Source organism: Neophocaena asiaeorientalis, unplaced genomic scaffold (genome assembly GCF_003031525.2).
Source record: "Neophocaena asiaeorientalis asiaeorientalis breed wild unplaced genomic scaffold, Neophocaena_asiaeorientalis_V1.1 scaffold134, whole genome shotgun sequence".
Taxonomy (NCBI): Eukaryota; Metazoa; Chordata; class Mammalia; order Artiodactyla; family Phocoenidae; genus Neophocaena; species Neophocaena asiaeorientalis.
In genome coordinates, this window is record NW_020185339.1 from 5,236,916 (window position 1) to 5,258,334 (window position 21,419).

At 37.1% G+C, this 21,419-nt stretch overlaps 1 protein-coding gene across 2 annotated transcripts in view; it reads right to left on the bottom strand.

Annotated features, from left to right (window-relative positions):
* Window positions 1-21,419, bottom strand: part of SYT1 (synaptotagmin 1) — a 534,924-nt gene that overhangs the window by 198,559 nt on the left and 314,946 nt on the right. For both annotated transcript variants that reach the window (XM_024736769.1, XM_024736770.1), the window contains one exon: window positions 557-739. In XM_024736769.1, the coding sequence (XP_024592537.1) occupies window positions 557-722 (166 nt within the window). In that variant the 5' untranslated portion in view covers window positions 723-739. The remainder of the gene's footprint in view (window positions 1-556; window positions 740-21,419) is intronic.

A 21,419-nucleotide genomic window follows, 5' to 3' on the forward strand; every position in this document is an offset into this window, starting at 1 on the left:
AGTTTATGATTTAAATTAAATGGCGCTGGTTGGACTTAGTGCTATACCCACACAAATAAACTTAGGTCCAGGTTATTGTTTCTTTCCCAATGACAACGAAGAAAATGTTAAAAAGTGTGCAAAAGCTTTTGAAATATTAACAGATGAGTGAAAGAAAACCAAACTTGTAATAATGGAAAAGTACATTTTAGCTATTGCTTAGGAATAATGTTTACAATGGAATGATTTCATCAATACAAATCTAAAATACACAACACATAAAACGTTAACATTCTCTGGAGAAAGAGACATTGAAGAAGATTAAAAAAAGAGCCCACCTACGTTAAACACAAGATAGTTTTTTTTATAAATTGGATTTTCATTTATTAAGTATATTTAAATCCTTAAGAAGAATATTCCATTTCCAAGAATATTCCATTTTATTTTTGGAATACTACCATTCCAATAATAAAAAAATCAAATGTACGCTTAGGTTAAGAGGAATTCTTTTCCTCCCAATGGGTACGTTGATTTTCAACCATTTATTTTTACTCAAGTAACAATCTACAATACTCACATGGAATTTTATGCAACTCATTCATAAACTTTTCCTTCAGCTTAGAAAAGCCATCCTCCTTTCCTTCCCCGGGACTGGCTGGCTCTGTGGCATTATTTGGTAGAACAGTCGCAGCAGTGGTGATTGGCGGGGCTGCCAGGGCCTCATGGTGACTCTCGCTCACCATTTTAGGTTCAGGTGAAACTGTGAGGGGAGGGAAGCAAAAAAAAGAACAATTCAAAATGGTTTAACTGACCCCACATCAGATCTATTCTAGAGATGAGAAAACATCAGAGGGCACATCTGCTCTCTGGGTAAATAGCCTGTCATTAGCATATTACTTTATGTTGGTTCATGAAATATTTATGCAACCACAGAGAAGGTTCTTCCCCAGAAGGTAAGACCAGACATAGTTATTGAAAGCATTTTCTCCTAACAGTAAAATGAAACTGTCAAATCTATTAGTTACTTATACAGGCAATTACTTGCTATATAGATTTAACTTTTTAACCCATATCCTACTGAAATGTCCATGAAACAATTGCTGACAACATACATGCTCTATACTCTAAATGTTTTGCGTTTCCGAAAAGGAGAGACCAAATATTTATATTGGAAGTGTTGATAAATTATAAAAGGTAGCACATTCAAAATGTTAGTAAATTTTAAAATGGGTGTAAAGAATACTATTGTAACACTGATACTCTAAGATTCCTGAATGTTATACAGAAATTAGTTCTTGAATCTCATTTATTGATAGCATGCTTTCTGCCCAGTTATTTTTTTTTGACATTTACTGTAGATAATACTATGATCAATAATTCACTTGTCTTGCTGGGTGAATTTTTTTTTTTTTAATTCTTTATTGGAGCATAATTGCTTTACAATGGTGTGTTAGTTTCTGCTTTATAACAAAGTGAATCAGTTATACATATACATATGTTCCCATATCTCTTCCCTCTTGCGCCTCCCTCCCTCCCACCCTCCCTATCCCACCCCTCTAGGTGGTCACAAAGCACCAAGCTGATCTCCCTGTGCTACGCGGCTGCTTCCCACTAGCTATCTATTTTACATTTGGTAGTGTATATGTGTCCATGCCACTCTCTCACTTTGTCCCAGCTTACGCTGAATTTTTGAAGCCACTGTAAATGTGGCATGATTGACTATATAGACTAAGGTGCTGATGATAAAACATGACTTTAATTACTTCAGTTTATTTAGTTTGATTATATTATTGAATTATATAATTAATAATATAAATTGTTAAATTTATTCAATTATTTAAAATGTTATCTTCAAAATATTTTTAAAAAATGAATCCTTAAGGTAGTCAGTGAAAAAATCTTAGCCTTGAATACAGAAAACAGTTCTAGTTGTCTTCACTAGCTAAATGAAGTTTGACAAGGCATTAAACTTCTTAATTAATACATCTTTTGAAACATGAAGACTCAAAACCTGCCCTGCCTAGATTTTTCTTAGTACCTGTGAAGTGCTGTATAAACGTAAGGGAGGTCTTCTAAAGGGGTACAAATGAAGTCATATTCTCCAATCTAAACGTATTCTGGACTTAAATACTTTTACTGTGTGATGTAAGTTTTCAGACTGTGCTGGTGAGAGTGGACATGATTTGGGGCAGAAATAGAAAATACAAATAGGCCTGGGCCTAACTTCACAGTCTCAGCAGGAAAGTTGATGGACCCATAAAGCCCTTCTGAGTTGCAAAGAAATGGAAATAACGAGCAAGCAGATAAAGGATTTTTATAGAATTCAAACCTTCTGTGCATTAATTACGCCTACTTACATATTTAGTGAAAGTAGAATGATCTCAAATGTATGGGATTTATTAAAATCTTAATCAAAATCTAGAGACTTTGGGTCTCCTGAAAGGAGATCAAGGATGAGGCTGCGATACATAGATAATCAAATTTTATAATAGATTAGTTCTCTTTTCAAAGCCTTGAATTTTTCAATAGTAGCCACTAATACAATCCTAAGGGGTAGAATGAGACAGATAGGGGTTCAGGGCTTCTCTGTTCTTGAGTTTCTTCATTTGTAAAAGGAGAGTAATCATACCAAGTATGTAAGGTTTTAATCCATGCAAAGAATTTAGCACAACGTCTGGCATGCAAGTTTGTTCCTTCTATTGATTAATCAATCGACTGATTGATCTATCCCTCCCTAATAGCATTTGGCAGCTCAGACTTTTCCAGACTGTGAAAAAATTTTATTTTTTCTAACTCAGGGTCACTTTCCAGAAGCTTTCCCTGATTTTCTGATTCTGTTTAGCGTTGGCTCTTGTCTCCCTGCAAAAATCTGGAGTACTGTTCGCACAACCTAGGTGAAGCTATCGATATTGATGATGCCTTCACTCATATTTCATGTGACTTAGCAAGACTACGATTACACACTCACAAACACATACATATGCATAAAGTATCTGTGTGTATTAAAAAATGAATTTGTTCCTCTGCTATGAGGATCACCAGATGTGATTATCATTACTTATCTCCACAGGATATTTGAGGAATTATGGTTTGCTGTGGGATTTAAAGGAAACGATCGTGCTAAATAGAATAGCTAAATACAACAGCATCATCCTTAAATTAAAGGTATATTGTCTGTTTCAGCTCAATTTCCGTCATGTTCTGGAAGTGGGATATCATTGCTGGGATGAGCCTGGCGTTCGGCTGCTCCCTCCAACTGGCTACACAGTTGTTTACAGCTTTTGTGCCGGAGATGTCTGGGTCCTTTCTCTTGGATTGTGAAATATTTTCAAATTTTCCAAGTTTATTTTGGCATATATAAAAAACATTTGTATATATAAGTTGAATGATCTAAAAGGCTTTGGGAAAAATAAGGCTTTTATTAAAGAGAGTCAACATTTAGAAGAGGCGCTTGAAGCTTACGTAGTATTTGTTGTTGTTGTGAAGGAAGCAAAGAACGTTTCTGTAATTTCCAGAAAGAATCCTCCTCAGACATAAGGCACAGCTTGCAAGGTGTTTTATCAAAAAAGGCAAAATCTATAAACTTGGAACTTACTAGCCAATGATATTATCCCTACCATTTCTGATTGTTTTAAAAATCAAGAAAAGATTATGTAAGAAATATACAGACAGTGCTTCTTTGACTTAATGTATACCACTGTGAAATTAAAGGTCTTTCACAAATTATAAAGAGATAATGGGCAATTAAGGATCTAATATACTGACAGAGAAAGACCAATTGCTGAATTTATTTTCATTCCTTTATATTTTGAGAGATAGTGTTTGTAAATAACAAAACTAAGAACAGTTACATGGCTCTCGAAAATGCATATTTATGGAAATAAGATGCTTATCAAGAAGCATCATTTTGCAGGTGGAAAAACTAGCTAGTTATTCAGTCCTGACCAATGTGATGACTTTATACTCTCTTACGTACTTTAGTGCAGGTGGCATTGTTTGTTTATTTAGTAAAAAAATTTATGTTCTACTCAAGTCTTGATAAAAAACAGCCAACAGTTATTGAGGATCTGCTAAGTGGCTGAGATATATGAAATCATAGAGTTCTCACACCATTCTCATGAGAGAGGTATAATTAGCACCCATTTTACAGGTGAGGAGACTAAGGCATACAGAAGTTATGCAATTGGTTCAAAGACAGATAGCAGTAATTAGTGGAGTTGAGATTTGAACCTAGGTGTCCTAGCTACTAGTATAAGGGACTTGTACGCTATGAGACAAAAATCTAATAAAATAGTGGGTTTTTTGAAGAAGTTTTGGACTATGACCCTTAGTAAGAAGTACATTGTATTGTGCTCCAGTATACACACTCTCCCCCCTATGTTAAATATGGAACACATTTCACATAAAGAAACTTGCCCTTACTATGTGTGAGATATTCTGATACGTTCCATTCTATTCTGTTCTGTTTTAGTAAAAAATTCTAGTTATATTTATTAGTTTCACAAACAACTATTGGTTTGTGACCTACAGTTTGGAAAATCACTATGCTAAGGGACCTGTTAAGATACAATAACATTAAATGAGGCTAAGAAAAACTAAAGATGCCATTTATTAAGAACCTACTATGTGCCAAAATGCTGGCATTGATATTCAAGTATAATATCCTCGATTCTCATTACAACCCTGAAAAGTAACTTATCATATTTTACAGGGAAAGAAAATGGTTGTGGAGAGGTTAAGCGATTTGTTCTACACAGATTTAGCCTGATCCAAAGTTCCTTCCACTAGTCTATTCCAGTAATAACATTTAAGTATTATGAAACAATTAAATCAGCACTGGAAAGGTATTTATGATTTTCTTTTGAATTGGTTTAGCAGTAAATAGAAAATACAAGTCATCTTACTAATAGGAAAGAGACTGCCTAATTTTGAGGTATAGTCATTGAGTTTGTTAAAATGGAATTTAACATCTTGAATATGCCAAGAGAAATATTATTGAATAGAAAAATAAATTCCCGCCTAGAAGAAGGTTGGGTACAAATTCTAAAAGAAATTTGAACCAAGCAATTCTAAAAGAAAGAAATGCAAATCCCTCCTACCAAAAAAAAAAAAAATGTGTTTAATTTAACAAATAGTCAAAAAACTGAAAGTTAATATATATTAATTGTAAATGAGGATAAATATAGATGTGAAGGTGAGGATACAAAAAACTTGGCAATGGGTAAAGACCATAGTTTTGAAAAATACTTTATCGAGGCCAAAGTAAGAGAACATGTTAAAAGCTGTAGAAGCACTCATTCTTTTTCTAGGAATTCACAGTAAAGAATTCATTTAATATAAGGATGTTTGTAGTAACTTATTTATAGTATTAGAAGACCAGAAACTACCTAACAGACTTAAATTGTGGTAATCCATAAAATAATGTTATTAGAATTATTTTAAAGATAAATATTTACAAACCTGGAAATACATTAGAGGATTAGATGAAAATGCAAATTATGAGACATTATATAAAGTATGTCCAATTTCTCTAGATAAGATCTTTTGTATAAAAGAGGTTGGAAAGATACACTTAAAAATGTCAACCTTGTGATAGGATACTCTGTTTTTTCCCCATATGTTTATATTGTCAGTATATTATAAACCTGAATTATTTAAAATTACACAGAAGAAAAAGCCTTTAAAACTGTTTTGCTCTTGAGAAAACTATACCTTCCAGAAAGAGATTTCTTAATACCAGATTAAAAAAAAAACCCAAACTTTACGATGTAATGTAAAAAGCTAAACTGCAAGAAAGAAGGATTCAGCTGCATATCTAGCAAATATAATATGCAAAATGGCCACTGATTAAAATAGAATGTAGAAGAAATTTTAAGGTATCATAAAAGTTAATACATTTGTGGTATAAAATGAGGAAAATCAGGATTTTTTGTTGCCATGACAACTTCCCTCTGTCCCTTACATTTATTCTACTTAGGAGGACTTTAATTATGTCTATCTCTAGGTCCATAAATTGATATGGATTTCTTGGATTTTACAGTGAGATAGTCTATCATACTGCATACACATAATGATTTTTGTTGAAAGAACTATTTCCATCTCTATTTAAGCATTGTACTTTATCATAATAGCATGCAAAATTAAAGAGCAAACAGGAGAAGAAGGTCAAAGAAATATTGAAGAATATATTATTACTAAGAAAAAGTCTTTGAATGCAGGAATGCCCCAAACTGAAAGTAATTCTTGCAGAAATTATTACAGAGTCCAGGAGATATCACAGAATGTGTTATAAAGTATTTTTGAGACGAAGGGCAGAATGTAGTCATTTTATTCCATCAGAATTTCCCTTGACCTTCTGTAAGTGTAGGTGAAAACCCTAAGAAGATGCCCTGTGCATCCTTCCCTCCCTTTCAGGAATGAGGCCCTCAGTCTCAGGGCCCTCTGACAGGTCACAGCTGAGGAGTCTCTCCTAAAGAATCACCCTTGGTTAAAGGGAACTGCTTTGTCCAAGGTTAAACCCACTTCCCCAGGGACAGCCCACATGCAATGACTAGGATGCTGGTGTAAAGGCACGTCCCCCTGCCTTAATTTGGTTAATCTCTGAAGACCCCTGTAGGAGCAGCTGAAGGTTGTGGTAACTGCATCTTGCCTAAACCTTGCTTTCTCCACTCCCTTACGTGAAAAGCATTCCCCAGTAAGCTACCTCTGACTTAGAGCAGCTTCCCTGGGAATCCCACCTATGATACCCACTCTGAAAGATTTTGGGGGAAAAAAAAAAAAAAAACACTGTCAAAAGTTTCATTTAAATTCTTTCCAAACCCAAGGATCCTTAGGCAGTTAGTGAACTCTAGCAGCATGATCAAAAATCCTCTATGAGTTTGCAAATGTTGCGATGTCAGGCTTGAGGTGTAGCGTCTCTTTGGTTTAAGATAGTTTCTCTTGCTGGAAGTAGGAGGACAGCCAGAGATTGTATGGTCCCTGTCATGGCAGGAGAAAGCTGACTTCTGGTGTTAGTCCCAGTAAAATGGAGAGAGATGAAAGGTTGTTTATCAGACCTTGGAGCAAATGGAAGCATAGCACGCAGCCTACCTTTGTGAAACCATAAAACATACAGGCTCCTGAGCCCTTTATCTGCAATCTATTGATTCAAAATAGATCTAGGTACCTCCAGATTTTACCCCTTTATCTCATCACAAACGTCTCCTAAAGAGGTGCAGCAAGAATTCTGCTTAAGAGTATGTTTCTCAGCCAGTATCTCTCATAGATGCCTTTGCAAATCAAATACAAATGGGCCTGCTTAGCTTTACTTTGCAAAAAGAATCAACATTCCTCCCCAGTCCTACAAATATCACAGTACAAACCCTGAAGAGGTGTAGAGGTTATTATGCTGAAGGTGTCTTTGGAAAAATGTGAGGAGGGAGGAGTACTGAACACTCACCAGCTGCATCTCCTAAGAATCCCTTAGGAGATACTGAATGACTGGGGTATGGTCGATATACAAAAACTGTACATATTTAATGTGTACAACTTGATGAGCTTGGAAATAAGTAAACGCCCATGGAAACCATCACCATGGTCTCCCATTCCTGGCCCCACAGAAGGTGCTGTTATGTGTTCTCTGTCGCTTCTTCCAAGCCTGTCTCTCTGCAGCCTCCTACAGCTATGTTGGTTTTCCTTCTCCTATCTTTCTGCCCCCACCCCTGCCCCCGTCTCTCCTCTCCGATCGACACCCTCCTGCTCTCCTTAGTTTTGTCTTTTCTTTCTTTCTTAGTTTCTTTTCTTCCTCCGAAGGGGAGAACCATACTTATTTACTGCTATGTCTTACTTATCCTGTACTGGGTACTTGATGCATGTTATGTGTGTCTCCTGAGTGCTGCGCCTTGTGTGGAGTCAGTGAAAAGGAGAGTAAGATGCCAATTCACACCACTGAGACAGCACCTGAGTTTCTCCTGGCTGCCTTTTCCTGCCATTATGGAAACTCAAACAGACCCCAGGATGGCATCTCTTGACACCAATAGTGGTAAATTACAACTCACAGTTACCTTCCTGACATAGTTAGATAACTGGAAACACTACTCTGATCGCCAGGGAGCAGGTGACAAAGCGTGTATAAGGAGTAAACTGTAGGACCAGGAATTAGGAAATCTGGGTCCAAAAGGAGTAAGCAGAGAGGGGTACACATGTTAGGGGCTCCAAAGAGCAGAATAGCAACATTTGTATTAAAAACCAGAGGTCAAACTTTTAAATGATCAGCTACTCCTACTAGACTTTGGAATTGACTACCAACTTCTGGTTTTCATATTTTCAGTGTGAATTATTTCCTATCTTTATCTTATACAATTTAGTTTTCCAGATTGTCCAGTGTTTACCCCCTTCCATTCCTGTCTCCCCAAGACAAGCAAAAGCAGTTCCTCAAGATTTCTCTTCCTTAAAGGTGGAAGGACACTGGCAATAATAAGAATTCAGTTATTTTCCTGTCTTACTCTAATTTTCATTGTTTAAAAAAATAATAATGTACTTTGGCAAAAGTGTCATTATTACTAGGGCTTATTTCCAAGCTGGTCCAATTTGTTCAAAATCTTTGTATCTATTAAAATTTTTTTTCAACTGTTTTTTCTTTTTTTCTGAGGAGAGATCTGACTGTGGATCCTGTAGATGGTGGTGGGAGATGTACTTAAGATGTGAATGCCCATCCATAGCCCCTTTCCACTGAAATTGTCCTGCTTACAGACTCTAATGATGGAAAAGAGTCCATGTAGATTGCATGATCGCCCCCCAAGAGCCATGGGCACAGCAGATTTAAGGAGGTATGAGTATCTGATTCAAGGGCACCTCACTTAGATGCTGGCCTGAGGCCACTGACACTGTTTAGCATGAAAAGGTGAGTGAGGCCAATAAGATTCTCTCCTTCAGGAATTGAAGCTATGAAATACCCTAAAGAAACTGAAGCATAGAGAAGAGAAGAAACATGCTCATTGTCACAGAGTTAATAAGTGGGGGGACCAGGGCTCCAAATGCAGCTGATCCCAGGGCTCAAATCTGTGACCACCATGGCAGCCGCATCCCTCTGGCTGTCCTGCTTCCTTTGGCTCGGTTTTCAGTTCTGAGTTTCAGTACGTAGTATCTTGCAATACTAATATTGATAGTAATCTGAGTATCTGTACCTTGTAATCAAGAAAGCACGATTAGAAGTAAAACCTGTGTGGGTTCACTAGGCTTAGTTGTTCCTGGAATATCTGAATTTATAGCCAGAGGTGGTGAATTCTGTTACTAAGTCTGCTCTGCATTCATAACTGGGTATGTGTGTGAAGTGAAAGAACTGATGATGTAGAGTGATGTGGGACCCCTATTGTGTAGGTTTAGAAAAATGCCATGGTGACTCAATGATAGTGGAGAGATTAAAACATTCAATGCTGAATACATGTTTTTTCCACATTACATTTTCCCCCATGTTTTTACACCTCTGAGATGAGGATTTATTTGTCTTATAATACATGGCATCTCACTATCACTGTCAGCCAGGCCTGTGTACACTCAACTGTCTTCTTATTCCTATTGATATCCCAGTAACAAATCATTTAAAGGCCATTTGAGGAAGGGATCTGAATCCTGGCTGTGTCTGAAGCTTTCTACTGTAAGCTTATACGCTGAAAACTAGCAGAATGGGAGTCAAACAGCTTGGAAGATTTTAGAAGCACTAATGGAACAATATTTAAAGAGATGCTTTATCGAACACTATTGATGGCACAAAGGAAAATGGTCTGTAAGAAAAGATGGGCATCATCAACTATGAATTGAGGACAGATTTAGAAATCTTTGCAAGTTATTAACCCATCTCTTTTATTTTCCTCGTTTGTATGCACAAAAATGACACAAAATAAAATCTAAGTCAATGACCTTTCAATAAGTACAAAATAAAAATTCAAGTAGGAAACCATTTTTGGACATAGTTTAATTTGCAGCATTTTTTTCTTAGTGGTATATAAAATCATGCTGCATCCTGTAATTAGTGGTTTCTTAGAGTACACGAAATAGAGATTTCCTAAAGAATGAAGAGAAAGCATGAGCATTGTTTACAAATAATGTATTATAAAGTAATAGACTGTATAAAATTTTAAACAAACTGAGTTTCTCATTCCCAGAAGATCAATCACCGCAATTATATTCCGCAATTATAGTCAACATAAATTTCAGAAGAACTAGCTAAAGTAAAAATGAATCCCTGAGCCAAATGAAAACTATATTCATTGCTAGATTATTTCCCCCCTTAGACCTATAATATAGAGAATAAAAGAATGGAAACAAAACATATCCAAGTCAAGACTCAAGTACTGAAATACTGTGATAATGATACAGAAAAACAAGAGTTCTTAGACAAATTGAAAATTTCCCACCTATAATAGGGAAAGAAATCTTGGAAACTGGGATATCAGAGATGTTTCTAAAAGCATTTAATAATAAATTCACAAATTTAACATTGTTTTTCTAGTAATCCATTTATTGTACACCCATTTCTCTACTAATGCAGTTTCAAAAACTGTAATTTATTTTCAAAGCACCACTCAATATTGGAGAAATTTTATAGCTTTAAAGGGCCTCCCAAGATTTTGTTAAGAATGGCAGGGTCATGATCAAGAAAAGATTGCAAAAGAGCTTTTTCAGATGCATTAGAAAGACTTCAAGTGCATTTTGTAGCATTTTTAAAATGATACAGTGTCAAAGTCTCCCTTTTTTATTTTTTGATAAAAATGGTAGATATGAAAACCTAGAGATGGAATGGAAATCTTACATGGATCAGTTTAGCATAGTTTTCATCAACGATGTCATTGTGTACGATATTAATTGAAGTTACTTCTTCTGTACAGTTTTGTTCTTTTGTACAGTAAGATAAAACTAGATGCTTTTGGCAGTTTTGGAAGTGGTACAGGTTAGCTGGATCAAGCAAATTGACTGTCAAAATGTTTTCTATAGCAGCAACAGAATAATCATTTGGAATTCCCATTCTCCATTGCTTTGCTGAAACCCAGCTCTGAACTCTTGCTGTTTCTGAGCTACAGGCACTTGAGAGAAAATTAAGCTTGCGACTCAAAGTCCTCTTTTATCAAACGGTGTGCAAACTGTCGTTGTTTTGTCACACAGGGAAGCAAAACTTTAAAATCAGTCTATACACTGTTCAGATTGTGGGAAATATGATGGAAATTTCTGCAATCTCCAGTTAAAAACAGTAAATGAATAAAATAAGAGCTTGAAACGTAGAAGCTCATTTAATGTTCACAAAATAAACCCACGAGTCAGGCAGTACTATCTGTCTATCATAGATAAGGAAACTTACCAAAGGTTGCACAGCTAGTAAGTGTTGAAGAGAGGATTTGAATTGAAACAAGCTGGCTCCAGGGCCTGTGGAATTCTGCCTCGTTAATAAATGAATAAATACAGATGGTTAAAATCCAATGTGATATATGCTCTAGTAGAAATGATTATGAAAGACTGAACTGAGAGAACACACCAGGTAGAAAACCACCAGGATTTAAATGTCTGAGTATAGTTGGGCCTGAAGGCTGTTTACACGCTAAATATGTCAGATATGAACTATAAAAAGTGATTTGGCTTATTCTTCCTGAATTCCACCTTCTGTTGTGTGCTAATGAACTAATTTGGGGACAGGAGACTTGAATGAACAAGATATACAATTTACAAAAAAATAATAATATCGTAGGTCAGTTGCTTACCTAACAGCTATTCCTTCCTTCTGATTTCAGATAAGCCATATTTTTAGATATGCATTTTTAGATAAGCAACTACTACTCCTTATCCCCCATTCATGGGTACATTTTATTAGTCTATATGTCAGTCCTGGTAATTCCATACTTCTTCCCAATGGTTGGTTTGAGCAATGCCATGTGATCCAGTTTGGGCCTGTTGTGGTATAAGAGGAAGTCTGCCGGCTGATGTCTGGGCAAGTTTTTCTAACTCTTGAAAATACATACACAGGAAGTGATTGATTTCTCTTCTGCTGGTTGGTGTTATATTTGTGTGTGGCAGCTAGAACTGCCTGTAACTGTGTTGTGATCATGAGAGAACTGTTCAGTGAAGGAGAGGCTGATGTTTTACGGATAAAGGAGCTGAAAGTTGGGAGTAATCATGACCCTGAAGACGGTTTGAGTTGCTGTACTGTTTAACCGTACGACCACCATGCCTGGGAACTTCTTGCAATGGGAGATAAGTGTTTCTTACGGTTTAATCCATTTTGTGTTGCATTTGGTGTTGCCTGCAGTCAAAAGCTGGCATACACAAATACTTTATAAGATGATCTCCACAATAACAAAAATAAAATTTTTTCTATCGGCTTATTTTCTATTATGCTATGTCTAGCATAGTAGTAGAAAAGGGTATTGGCTGCTTGCTAATACCCTTTACCTGTGTGTGCATTTGACCTCTAGTTTTTTTTTTTTTTTTTCGCGGTACGCGGGCCTCTCACTGTTGTGGCCTCTCCCGTTGCGGAGCACAGGCTCCGGACGCGCAGGCTCAGCGGCCATGGCTCACGGGCCCAGCCGCTCCGTGGCATGTGGGATCGTCCCGGACCGGGGCACGAACCCGTGTCCCCTGCATCGGCAGGCGGACTCTCAACCACTGTGCCACCAGGGAAGCCTACGAACCCTAGTTTTTGACGCTTAATAAGTCTATGAGACACTCATTACCTTTTCTCCTATTCAGAACAGAGCTGTATCTTCCCTACATCCTATGAATTATGGTGAAGATCATCGCCCAGCATCCTAAAGTGCTAGATTAATACAAATTGAATTTATTCAGAATACCAGAAAATTGGCTTTGTGATTGGTTCTATCTAATTTAGAAGATTTATGAGGTTTAGGTAAGGTTCTAATTTTGTACATTGTACTCAAATTGAATGCTCTACCTTTTAGTGTGTCCATAATTAATCAAAATGTGTGAGTGGCGGGACATTGTACAACTGTGCCTTCATCCACTTGGAGCACTTTGGAAGTAAATCAGGGGGAGCCAAACACTTGGAAAGGATGTTTGAGAGGCAGGTACCCTATTATGTCTATTACATGGCACACTCTCCAAGCATTTCTTAGTGGATTCCTTTTCTTTGGCTTCTCCTCCTTATCTCACATTTAAGCATCACTGTGAAAAATATGTCTGTGATGAAAATCAGTATCTGTAGGCTTCATTTTTTTTAAACTTACATTTGGCCAACAATTGGACTTAATGCCATTTCCATTTGAGTGGCTCAATGATAAGACAGATGAATATATAGCAGTTTACATTTCAGGTCTTCAAATAAAGAGTTCAGCGTAATAGTTGGCATTGAAAATCACGATCTGAGGCCTTCCCTGGTGGCGCAGTGGTTGGGGGTCCGCCTGCCGATGCAGGGGACACGGGGTCGTGCCCCGGTCCGGGAGGATCCCACGTGCCGCCGAGCGGCTGGGCCCGTGGGCCATGGCCGCTGGGCCTGCGCGTCCGGAGCCTGTGCTCCGCGACGGGAGAGGCCACAGCAGTGAGAGGCCCGCGTACCGCAAAAAAAAAAAAAAAGAAAAGCACGATCTGTAAATACCCTCTCATACGCATAATAAACAGGCATTCTGGCTTAATGACAGCAATATATGGAGTCAAATTGCCTTTACATTGTAGATTTAGTAATTACAGACACTATAATTGCATCAAAATAAAGTCATTCTGGGGCTTCCCTGGTGGCGCAGTGGTTGAGAGTCCACCTGCCAATGCAGGGGACACGGGTTCGTGCCCCGGTCCGGGAAGATCCCACATGCCGCCGAGTGGCTGGGCCCGTGAGCCACGGCCGCTGAGTCTCGCGTCCGGAGCCAGTGCTCCGCAACGGGAGAGGCCACAACAGTGAGAGGCCCGCGTACCGCAAAAAAAAAAAAAAAAGTCATTCTGTAGGTAGTCTTATCTCGTTAGGCTTTTTTCCAAACATATGAATAATTTGATATTATGACATATTGAAAGAAAACAAAAGTGATCTAAAGTACTTGTCCTGAATGGCCCATCTTCCTCTTCGAAAGTTGTTTGATGACCTTTAATCTCAGAATGCCATATTACCACAATTTTTTAATATTCTTAAGTAGAAAGCATCTCTGCCTTACTGTGAAACAACAGGTACAGGGAAGATTTGCAACTTGCCCCATTGTGTAGCTCAAGATCATTGATGGTTAGAACTACATGTTTTATTTCATCAATCTGGTTATAAACGATGACGCATTTACTGGGAGAAAATGTTTATATTTAGCCAAACTTTTTTTTCTTCCATGCCATTAATATGCAACTGCTTTTCCTTAAAACAGGTAATAGCAATAGCTGAATCGCAATTAATACCCAACTGACTAAGGAGACATTTCAGAGTGAGGGCACACTCTTACTGATTCATCACTGAATATCATATTACAGATAAACTAACACTTTTACTAAGATAAAAGTATACTGATAGCATGAATAAAATATGAGTGTTGATTTCAATCAACTAAAAGTCACCTTGTATTCTAGAAGGTGAAATACAGAATCAAATAGGAGATATGACTTAATATCATTCCACTTGTTTACTGAAGATTTTGATTGTAGAAATCACTCAGGGGCTTTGGCATCAAAGACAAAATCAGGGAGAAAGAACGCAACCAAAAAACCCCCAAACCAAAAGGACCGTGTGAAAGTTTTGTGCCTAACAAAGAAAGAAAAGGTAGGAATGCCAGCAAAGCACCACTAAAATTAACGGAGTAAAATTATAAAATCAAACTGAAATATGAGAAGGATTTCTACAACAGCAACTTCAAATCACAGAATTATCAGGGCTAGAGGCAGAAAGAACAGGCAAAATATAGTTCTACGAGAAACTTTAAAGCTACACAGGTGAAATACCTAAAGGAAAAATAATTCATAATGAAATGTAGGAATTAGGGTATTAAAAAACAAAGAGATAAAATCCATCCGGGGAGAGGAGCCTTTCACAAGGTAAGTGGTACTGTTAAGGACCTTGTGAGCACACATGAGCTCTAGGATGGCCAGTTTGAGAGGGATCTCAGTTCTGTCTCTTGCCTTTTTTAGCTGTGAAAACAAGAGCACATTACTTGCATTCTGAGCCAGTGTTTCCTCACCTGTTAAAAAGGATAATAGTATACAACTTATATATTTATTATGAAATTAGATAAAATGTGAATAAGCACATTGCAGGCACTCAGTGGTAGTTGATAACAATTGTTTTAATGCAGTGTTGATGATGATGATGACGGTCAGCATCATCATCATCATCTTGTTCCTGTAGCAAATATTGATATATCCCTATTACAGAGTTAGATGCAAGGAGCTTCTCCTGCTCTGATTCATGAAGTTAACACAGTATTATTTGCATGTAGATTTCTCTGCTAGGAAAGAATGTACAGGTAAGACATGCCTAGATATCTAGTCCCTGAACAAATATTGGCATTCTAGTTTATACATTAGTCTCTTGTGAATTGGTTAGTGTGAGTCACACTGAAAGATAACTTTCAAAATCATTTTCTAAGTCTATCACTTTGAAGGCCAGATCCTGGAATATGGCCAAATTTTTCTGTTTACCTCTCCACCCTCTGCTCCCGTAGTAACATCAATTAGACTCAGAAAGAAATGAAAAATTTTTGTTCTGTTTCTCGATGGAGGTTGTTCCCCTTTCTCTATGGAGTAGGAGCTAAATATATATTTCAGATTTATCAAATTTTCAATAAAAGGGCAGCTGCTACCAAAGGAATTTTTCAGGATTCTGTGTCAAACTGGTTAAAATTTCTGAAGCTCTGTGGCCCTGGCAAGGTGTTATAGGACACTGAGAGGTAGGCGCCCATTTAGAAGCTCCAATTTCCAAGTCGTACATATATGGGAATCACCCTTTCCTAGCACTAGCAATTCCAATACAGCTGTAAGAACATTAGCCCAAAAACCATGAGGCTTCTAGAGGCCCTGCTGCTTCAGAAACTAAAAGTTTTGAGAATCAGAAAGAGCCAGGATCTGATCTAAGGATGACTTCATGGAATAATGGCTGGTCCATGTGGTAATGCTCTGGTTCCAAAATACATTTCCTTGATTTTTTTTTACCTCTTTAGTATCTGTATAGGTAGCTGTTTCACCAATTGAATATTTGCCTGACACTAAAAAAATTCACTTCAGTAATTGGAAATATGACATAGGTGTGGGGGGCAGGTTCTGTTACTAAGTTAGGTATCCTGGGCCAATGCATATCTAGACCAGTTATGTGCTAGATAAGAGCATAGGCTCTGAAGCCAGAATGTCTGTGTTTGAACCTCGTGTTGATTAGTATTAGTGACTGCTATGGATTTCTTCTAAATTGGGCAAGTCTCTTTTCCGGTTAGCCTCTCCTCTGAATGGAGGGGTTGACCGGGAGCTCAGTGCACCTGTTTGGAGTGTACTGATGGTCAGGCTTCTCTTACAGATGCCTGGGCAGCAGGTAGGCTAGGAGTGACCTCCTTATCAAGGTGATGAAGGCATTTCTCTGGGAGTGGACCATGTTTTTTTTCTGACAGAGGAGCTATTCCTGTTCTTCTTAATATCCTTTTGAGATTCAGAGTACCTGGCTCTGCTTCTGTTTTGGTCCTAAACCCTTCCCAGACTTCTCCCCACATTACTCAGCGTGCATTCCAAGTAGCCTTATTTACCTCTGTATAAACTAGAGTCAGCTGCCCAGCTGTGAGCGGGCAGTTCTCCACTAATAAATGACTCCATTGCAATTACTCTCTAGGCAAAAGTGCTGGATCAATTTGTTAAAATATCTAGGGCTGGCTGGGGAAAATGGTTCCTCTCTCTGGACTGTATTTTCATCAAGTACTTCCGGATTACAGTTTTCTCAGATCTGCTGTCTTGATCGATTACTATGAAATGCCTTCTATCCTTTGGAAGTGTCTCAACTTCTGATTTATTAACGTACTCTCATGTTGCCCATAGTTTTATATACTTCACCCCTTTCTTTTCATATCTTTTCTACCATTTCAATAGCTTTTGGAAGTAAGCATAAATAATCTCTGTGGTTAATAAGCCACCAGGAACAGAAATCCTGTCTGTACTTCTGATGAAAACACCCCCCCTTTTCTTCAATATGTAAAAAGACTCCTCTACTTTATGTTGGAAAAGGGAAAAAATGAGGACTTTAGTGCATTTTTATTGCATTTCTAGAATTATGTCATGATTGTCTGCTTATGTATGCATTTTTCCTACCAGCCTCTGAGCCCCTTGAGTTTTGGGATAGGGTCTTATTCATGTATGTATTTGCAATATTCAGCACAAAGTCTCAATCGCTACCCCAGTATGGTAGAAATTTGATTGTTTTTAGGATATATACTTATAACATTTTTATAAATAGATACTTCATTTTCCTGGTATGAGGGAGTGAACCATATCAACTTAGGTAAAGTTAGGTGAATTTGCCCACCATTCTTCATTTTTCTCTGGTGTCACAAGCAAGCTCTGGATGCATTTCTCAGTTTTGCATGTTAGATCAGATTAAGTTCCATTTTGGAGAGAATTGGGATTAGCAGAGGTGACATGGCATTTGAATAGTACGAACAGGGGCCTGCTTCAAATCCTGAGCGAATGTAAACCCTACACAATATTAGGCACACTTTGTCACTGAATCTTTTTCATCACAAAATGCTGACAGTGAAGAGAGAAGGCAGCTGGTAGACAGAAAAAGGATAGGGAGCATTCAGTGTTGAAAGAGAGAACATGTATCTACAAAATCATGCTGTTATTCATGATAACAAGTAAAGAAGCCAGACAGCATTTTGCAGAGGGTGTTAGAAGAAAAGTCTCTGTAGAAATCAGCGGATTCAGATGGTACTTTGTAGAAATCCATCATCAGAGACTGAATAGCTTTCTGAATGAGAAAACAGCATTCCAGATGAAGTAAGAAAGGTGTGGCATTGAAGGGGATAAATTAGGAGTTTGGGATTAACATGTACACACTATTATATATAAAATAGATAACCAACATGGACCTACTGTATAGCACAGGGAACTATACTCAGTATTTTGTAATAACCTGTATGGGAAAAGAATCTGAAAAAGAATATATTGAAAAAAATATGTAACTGAATCACTTTGCTGTACAACTGAAACTAATACAGCATTGTAAATCAACTATACTTCAATTAAAAAAAAAAAACTTAGGCAACGACTGGAGTCTATACTGCCCTTGAGACTGTTCCCTTGGCCGTGCTGGTTAAAGATTATAAACACTGCCCTAGTGAAAAAGCCTGGGAATCGATATCAGAATGTCATTTGGTGTCAGAATGTCAGTGTCCAAGGTTTGTGGTTCCCCAAACTCATGCAGCCTTCCTCTTTCTTACTGTGGTCTGTCTCCATCATGTCTGGGCATTTGCTCGACTGCATATGTAATTTACAATTTAGGCCTGAGTCTTCTGCTTTTATCAATCAGATTGAAAGAAAAGGACTGATGTCCTTAAATTTTAAGTATTTTCCTTTAAGAATAGGAATAAAAGAGAGAAATCTGTAGCGATTTCTTCCCACGTGAACCTCACACGTACATCTTTTTTCTCGAACCTGTTATCTACACAGTCCCTCCCCTGACGTTCCACTCAGAGACATTCATTACTACTGCAAATGACAAAAAAACTCACATAAATTAATGTTCAACTTGATTTAGGCATGAAATTCTAATACCGTCCAGAGAGGGATCATGCTGTTTCAAAATAATCTTTAATGTAATTCTACAAATAAACCATTTATATCAATAACATACTTGTTTTCTGTGTATTGCATGAAATCAATTTATCTTCAAATATTTGGCTACTGCCAAATCCATTTTTTAAAGAGAGCTTAGAAACAAAAGTACCGTGGAAGATTAACTGTGAAACATTTTGCTCTATGAAGAATAATAAAACAGAAATTAGAATATTAACTAGATAGCAAAGCAATGCTGACAAGATCACTTTCGTAGCTGGGGGCCACTTCTAAAAATGTTCTACTACTGTTCTTGCAATCGATGGATTCTTTTTCTCCCTGCTCTTGATTTACTTATTCATTAACTAGAGGGATTAATAAAATTAGTTAGAGCACGAAAGTTGATGTGAGTACTAAAACACCACAGACAAGGAGCTGGGAATATCAATTTGCTTTTCTTCTTAGTTAATTTCTAGAATTGAATTACAAAATGGAATTTTCTAACACATTTCTACCAGATTTTTATTTAAAGGTTAGGAAAACTTGTGTGAGATGAGATGAATTCTTTCCTGTTTTGGTCTAGAGATAGATTTAATATTTAGAGTTAATTTTCTCTGTTAGTATTACCTTGTTTTCTGGGTGATAGTGATATTATTTGCCTGCCTTATTTCTTAGCTGTCCTATTTGTTTCCATCAGAGTTTTCAGCAAGAGATTATGCATTCATCAAAGTAACAGCGCTACCTTTTAAAAAATGTACATTTTCTCTGAGGGATTAAATTTGCGTAACTCTAGAGCATTATTCTCAGAATGTGTTTGGGTTTTAAATATTATTACATACACACATGTTAACATCAATAATTTATTTACTCATTACTGAAGTCTGAACAAACTAGTAGATATGTGAAACTGATCAGGGATTTACATTCTGGCCTGAGGTAGCTTTGATGATTATTAAGTAAGGATAAGAAAATCTCCAAGCTTAAAACTTGGTAGAATTATGGCTTTAAACTCCTTCTTATATCTTGCTTTAAAAGAAAAAGAATTTGTATTACATTTATTGAACATTTTGCTTATTTCACTGTTCTCAATGAAATGTTCTTGACCATTTTTATTCCTTTCTGTTGTCTCATTCCCTGGACCAGAGGGATCCTAGGCTCAGACTTGCAGATTATACTGCATGCGATATAACTTTAAGTTCACTTGGAGCTAGACCATCACCCTTGGCCCACCTGATTTCTACCCCTAACTTGAATTTTATACCATGATATTGCAACAAGGGCTAAATCTAGAACTCTATGTGAGGATCCCATCAAATTACATTACTTCAAGTCGTCTCATGTTTTCTTGGTTGTATTTGCATCAATCTCATAAATTTTAGAATACTCCTACACATTGCAGTTTTCTAAATACAAATATGAATTAAATATGGACCCCAAAGGAGACACAGCAGGATGCACTGAATGATTGGTTCCTGAAATTTCCAACCTAAGACCCATAGAAAGGGAGTCACAGAATTGCATTCTTAAATTAATTAATAACGCTGAGCTTTTCAGGAACACTTCAGCCACATCATGTCAAAGCTAAAACCAGCAGCCTTCCAAAACCATGAACACGACTGGTTTTGACAGTCTATTTATTAATTGCTGCCAAATTATAATTGTTATTGCACTAACGTAGCCTATCTTCAGAAGAGCAGCGTCCGCTAAGCATCTGCCTCTGAAATTTGAATATAAATTTATTTCTTTAGGTTTCATCACTGATCTTTAATGTTCTGAATATTTTCAGGCAATTTCATCTACAGCCTCAAATAAATTGTAGAAACTGGAACTAATTGTTCCCCTAATTGATTGACTCTCTTACCTCCTGTTGTGTGTACAATGCATGTCATCCCGGCCGCACACAGCAACAGGAGGGAAGCTATTAATCAATCATAGAACAGTTCTGATGTGAAGATTTCCCCCCCTCGGTTGAAAGGGAAAATAACCTCCTCAGAGGTTAAAGGGACACATTTCTTCTCTGTAGTTGTTGCTGAAGGAAAAAAATATATAGATTAGACTGATTGTTTTTCCACACGTAATTTTAATTCTTCATTAGGGTTCCTTAAGTTTGCCAGGAGCACCCAGACATCATGATTAGTACCAGGACATCTTGATACACTGCATGATAGGCCCATGAACTTCTGTTTCCACAGTCAATGCATGTTATTGCTATGAGCAGTTCCTTGGTATACTTTAACAACCAGGCCAAGCAAGGGGTGTGTGTTCACAACTCTATTTCCTGCACGAGTCACCCAACACGAGTCATATAGAAGTTGCTAAATAAATATATGTTGAATGAATGCATAAGTAGAATTTATTGACTTCAAATATAAACATTGCGAGCAATTTTAGATTTTTCATGCCACTGAAGGCAGTTCCCTATAAGAAATCCATAGGCAGAGCAATTAAAGTAAGATGTGTTTTAACTTTGTATTCTATAACTTTACATAGACTTATAAAAGGGGGAAAAGTAGGTAATTTGATTTTTTATATTTAAATTTTTTATATCATATTTATATATTTTCTACCTTAGTTCCTTCCAAGTTAGACTACAAAACAAGGTAGGTCACTTGATGAAGTTGTGAATTTGTCATTTTAATCTGTTATATCTAAATCTTTACTCTGAGTCTTTCCCCATGCTACTTAAGGCATCCTCTTCCTTCCCCTTAATCAATCCCAAAGCCTGATGATGACAGTGTGATAATCTT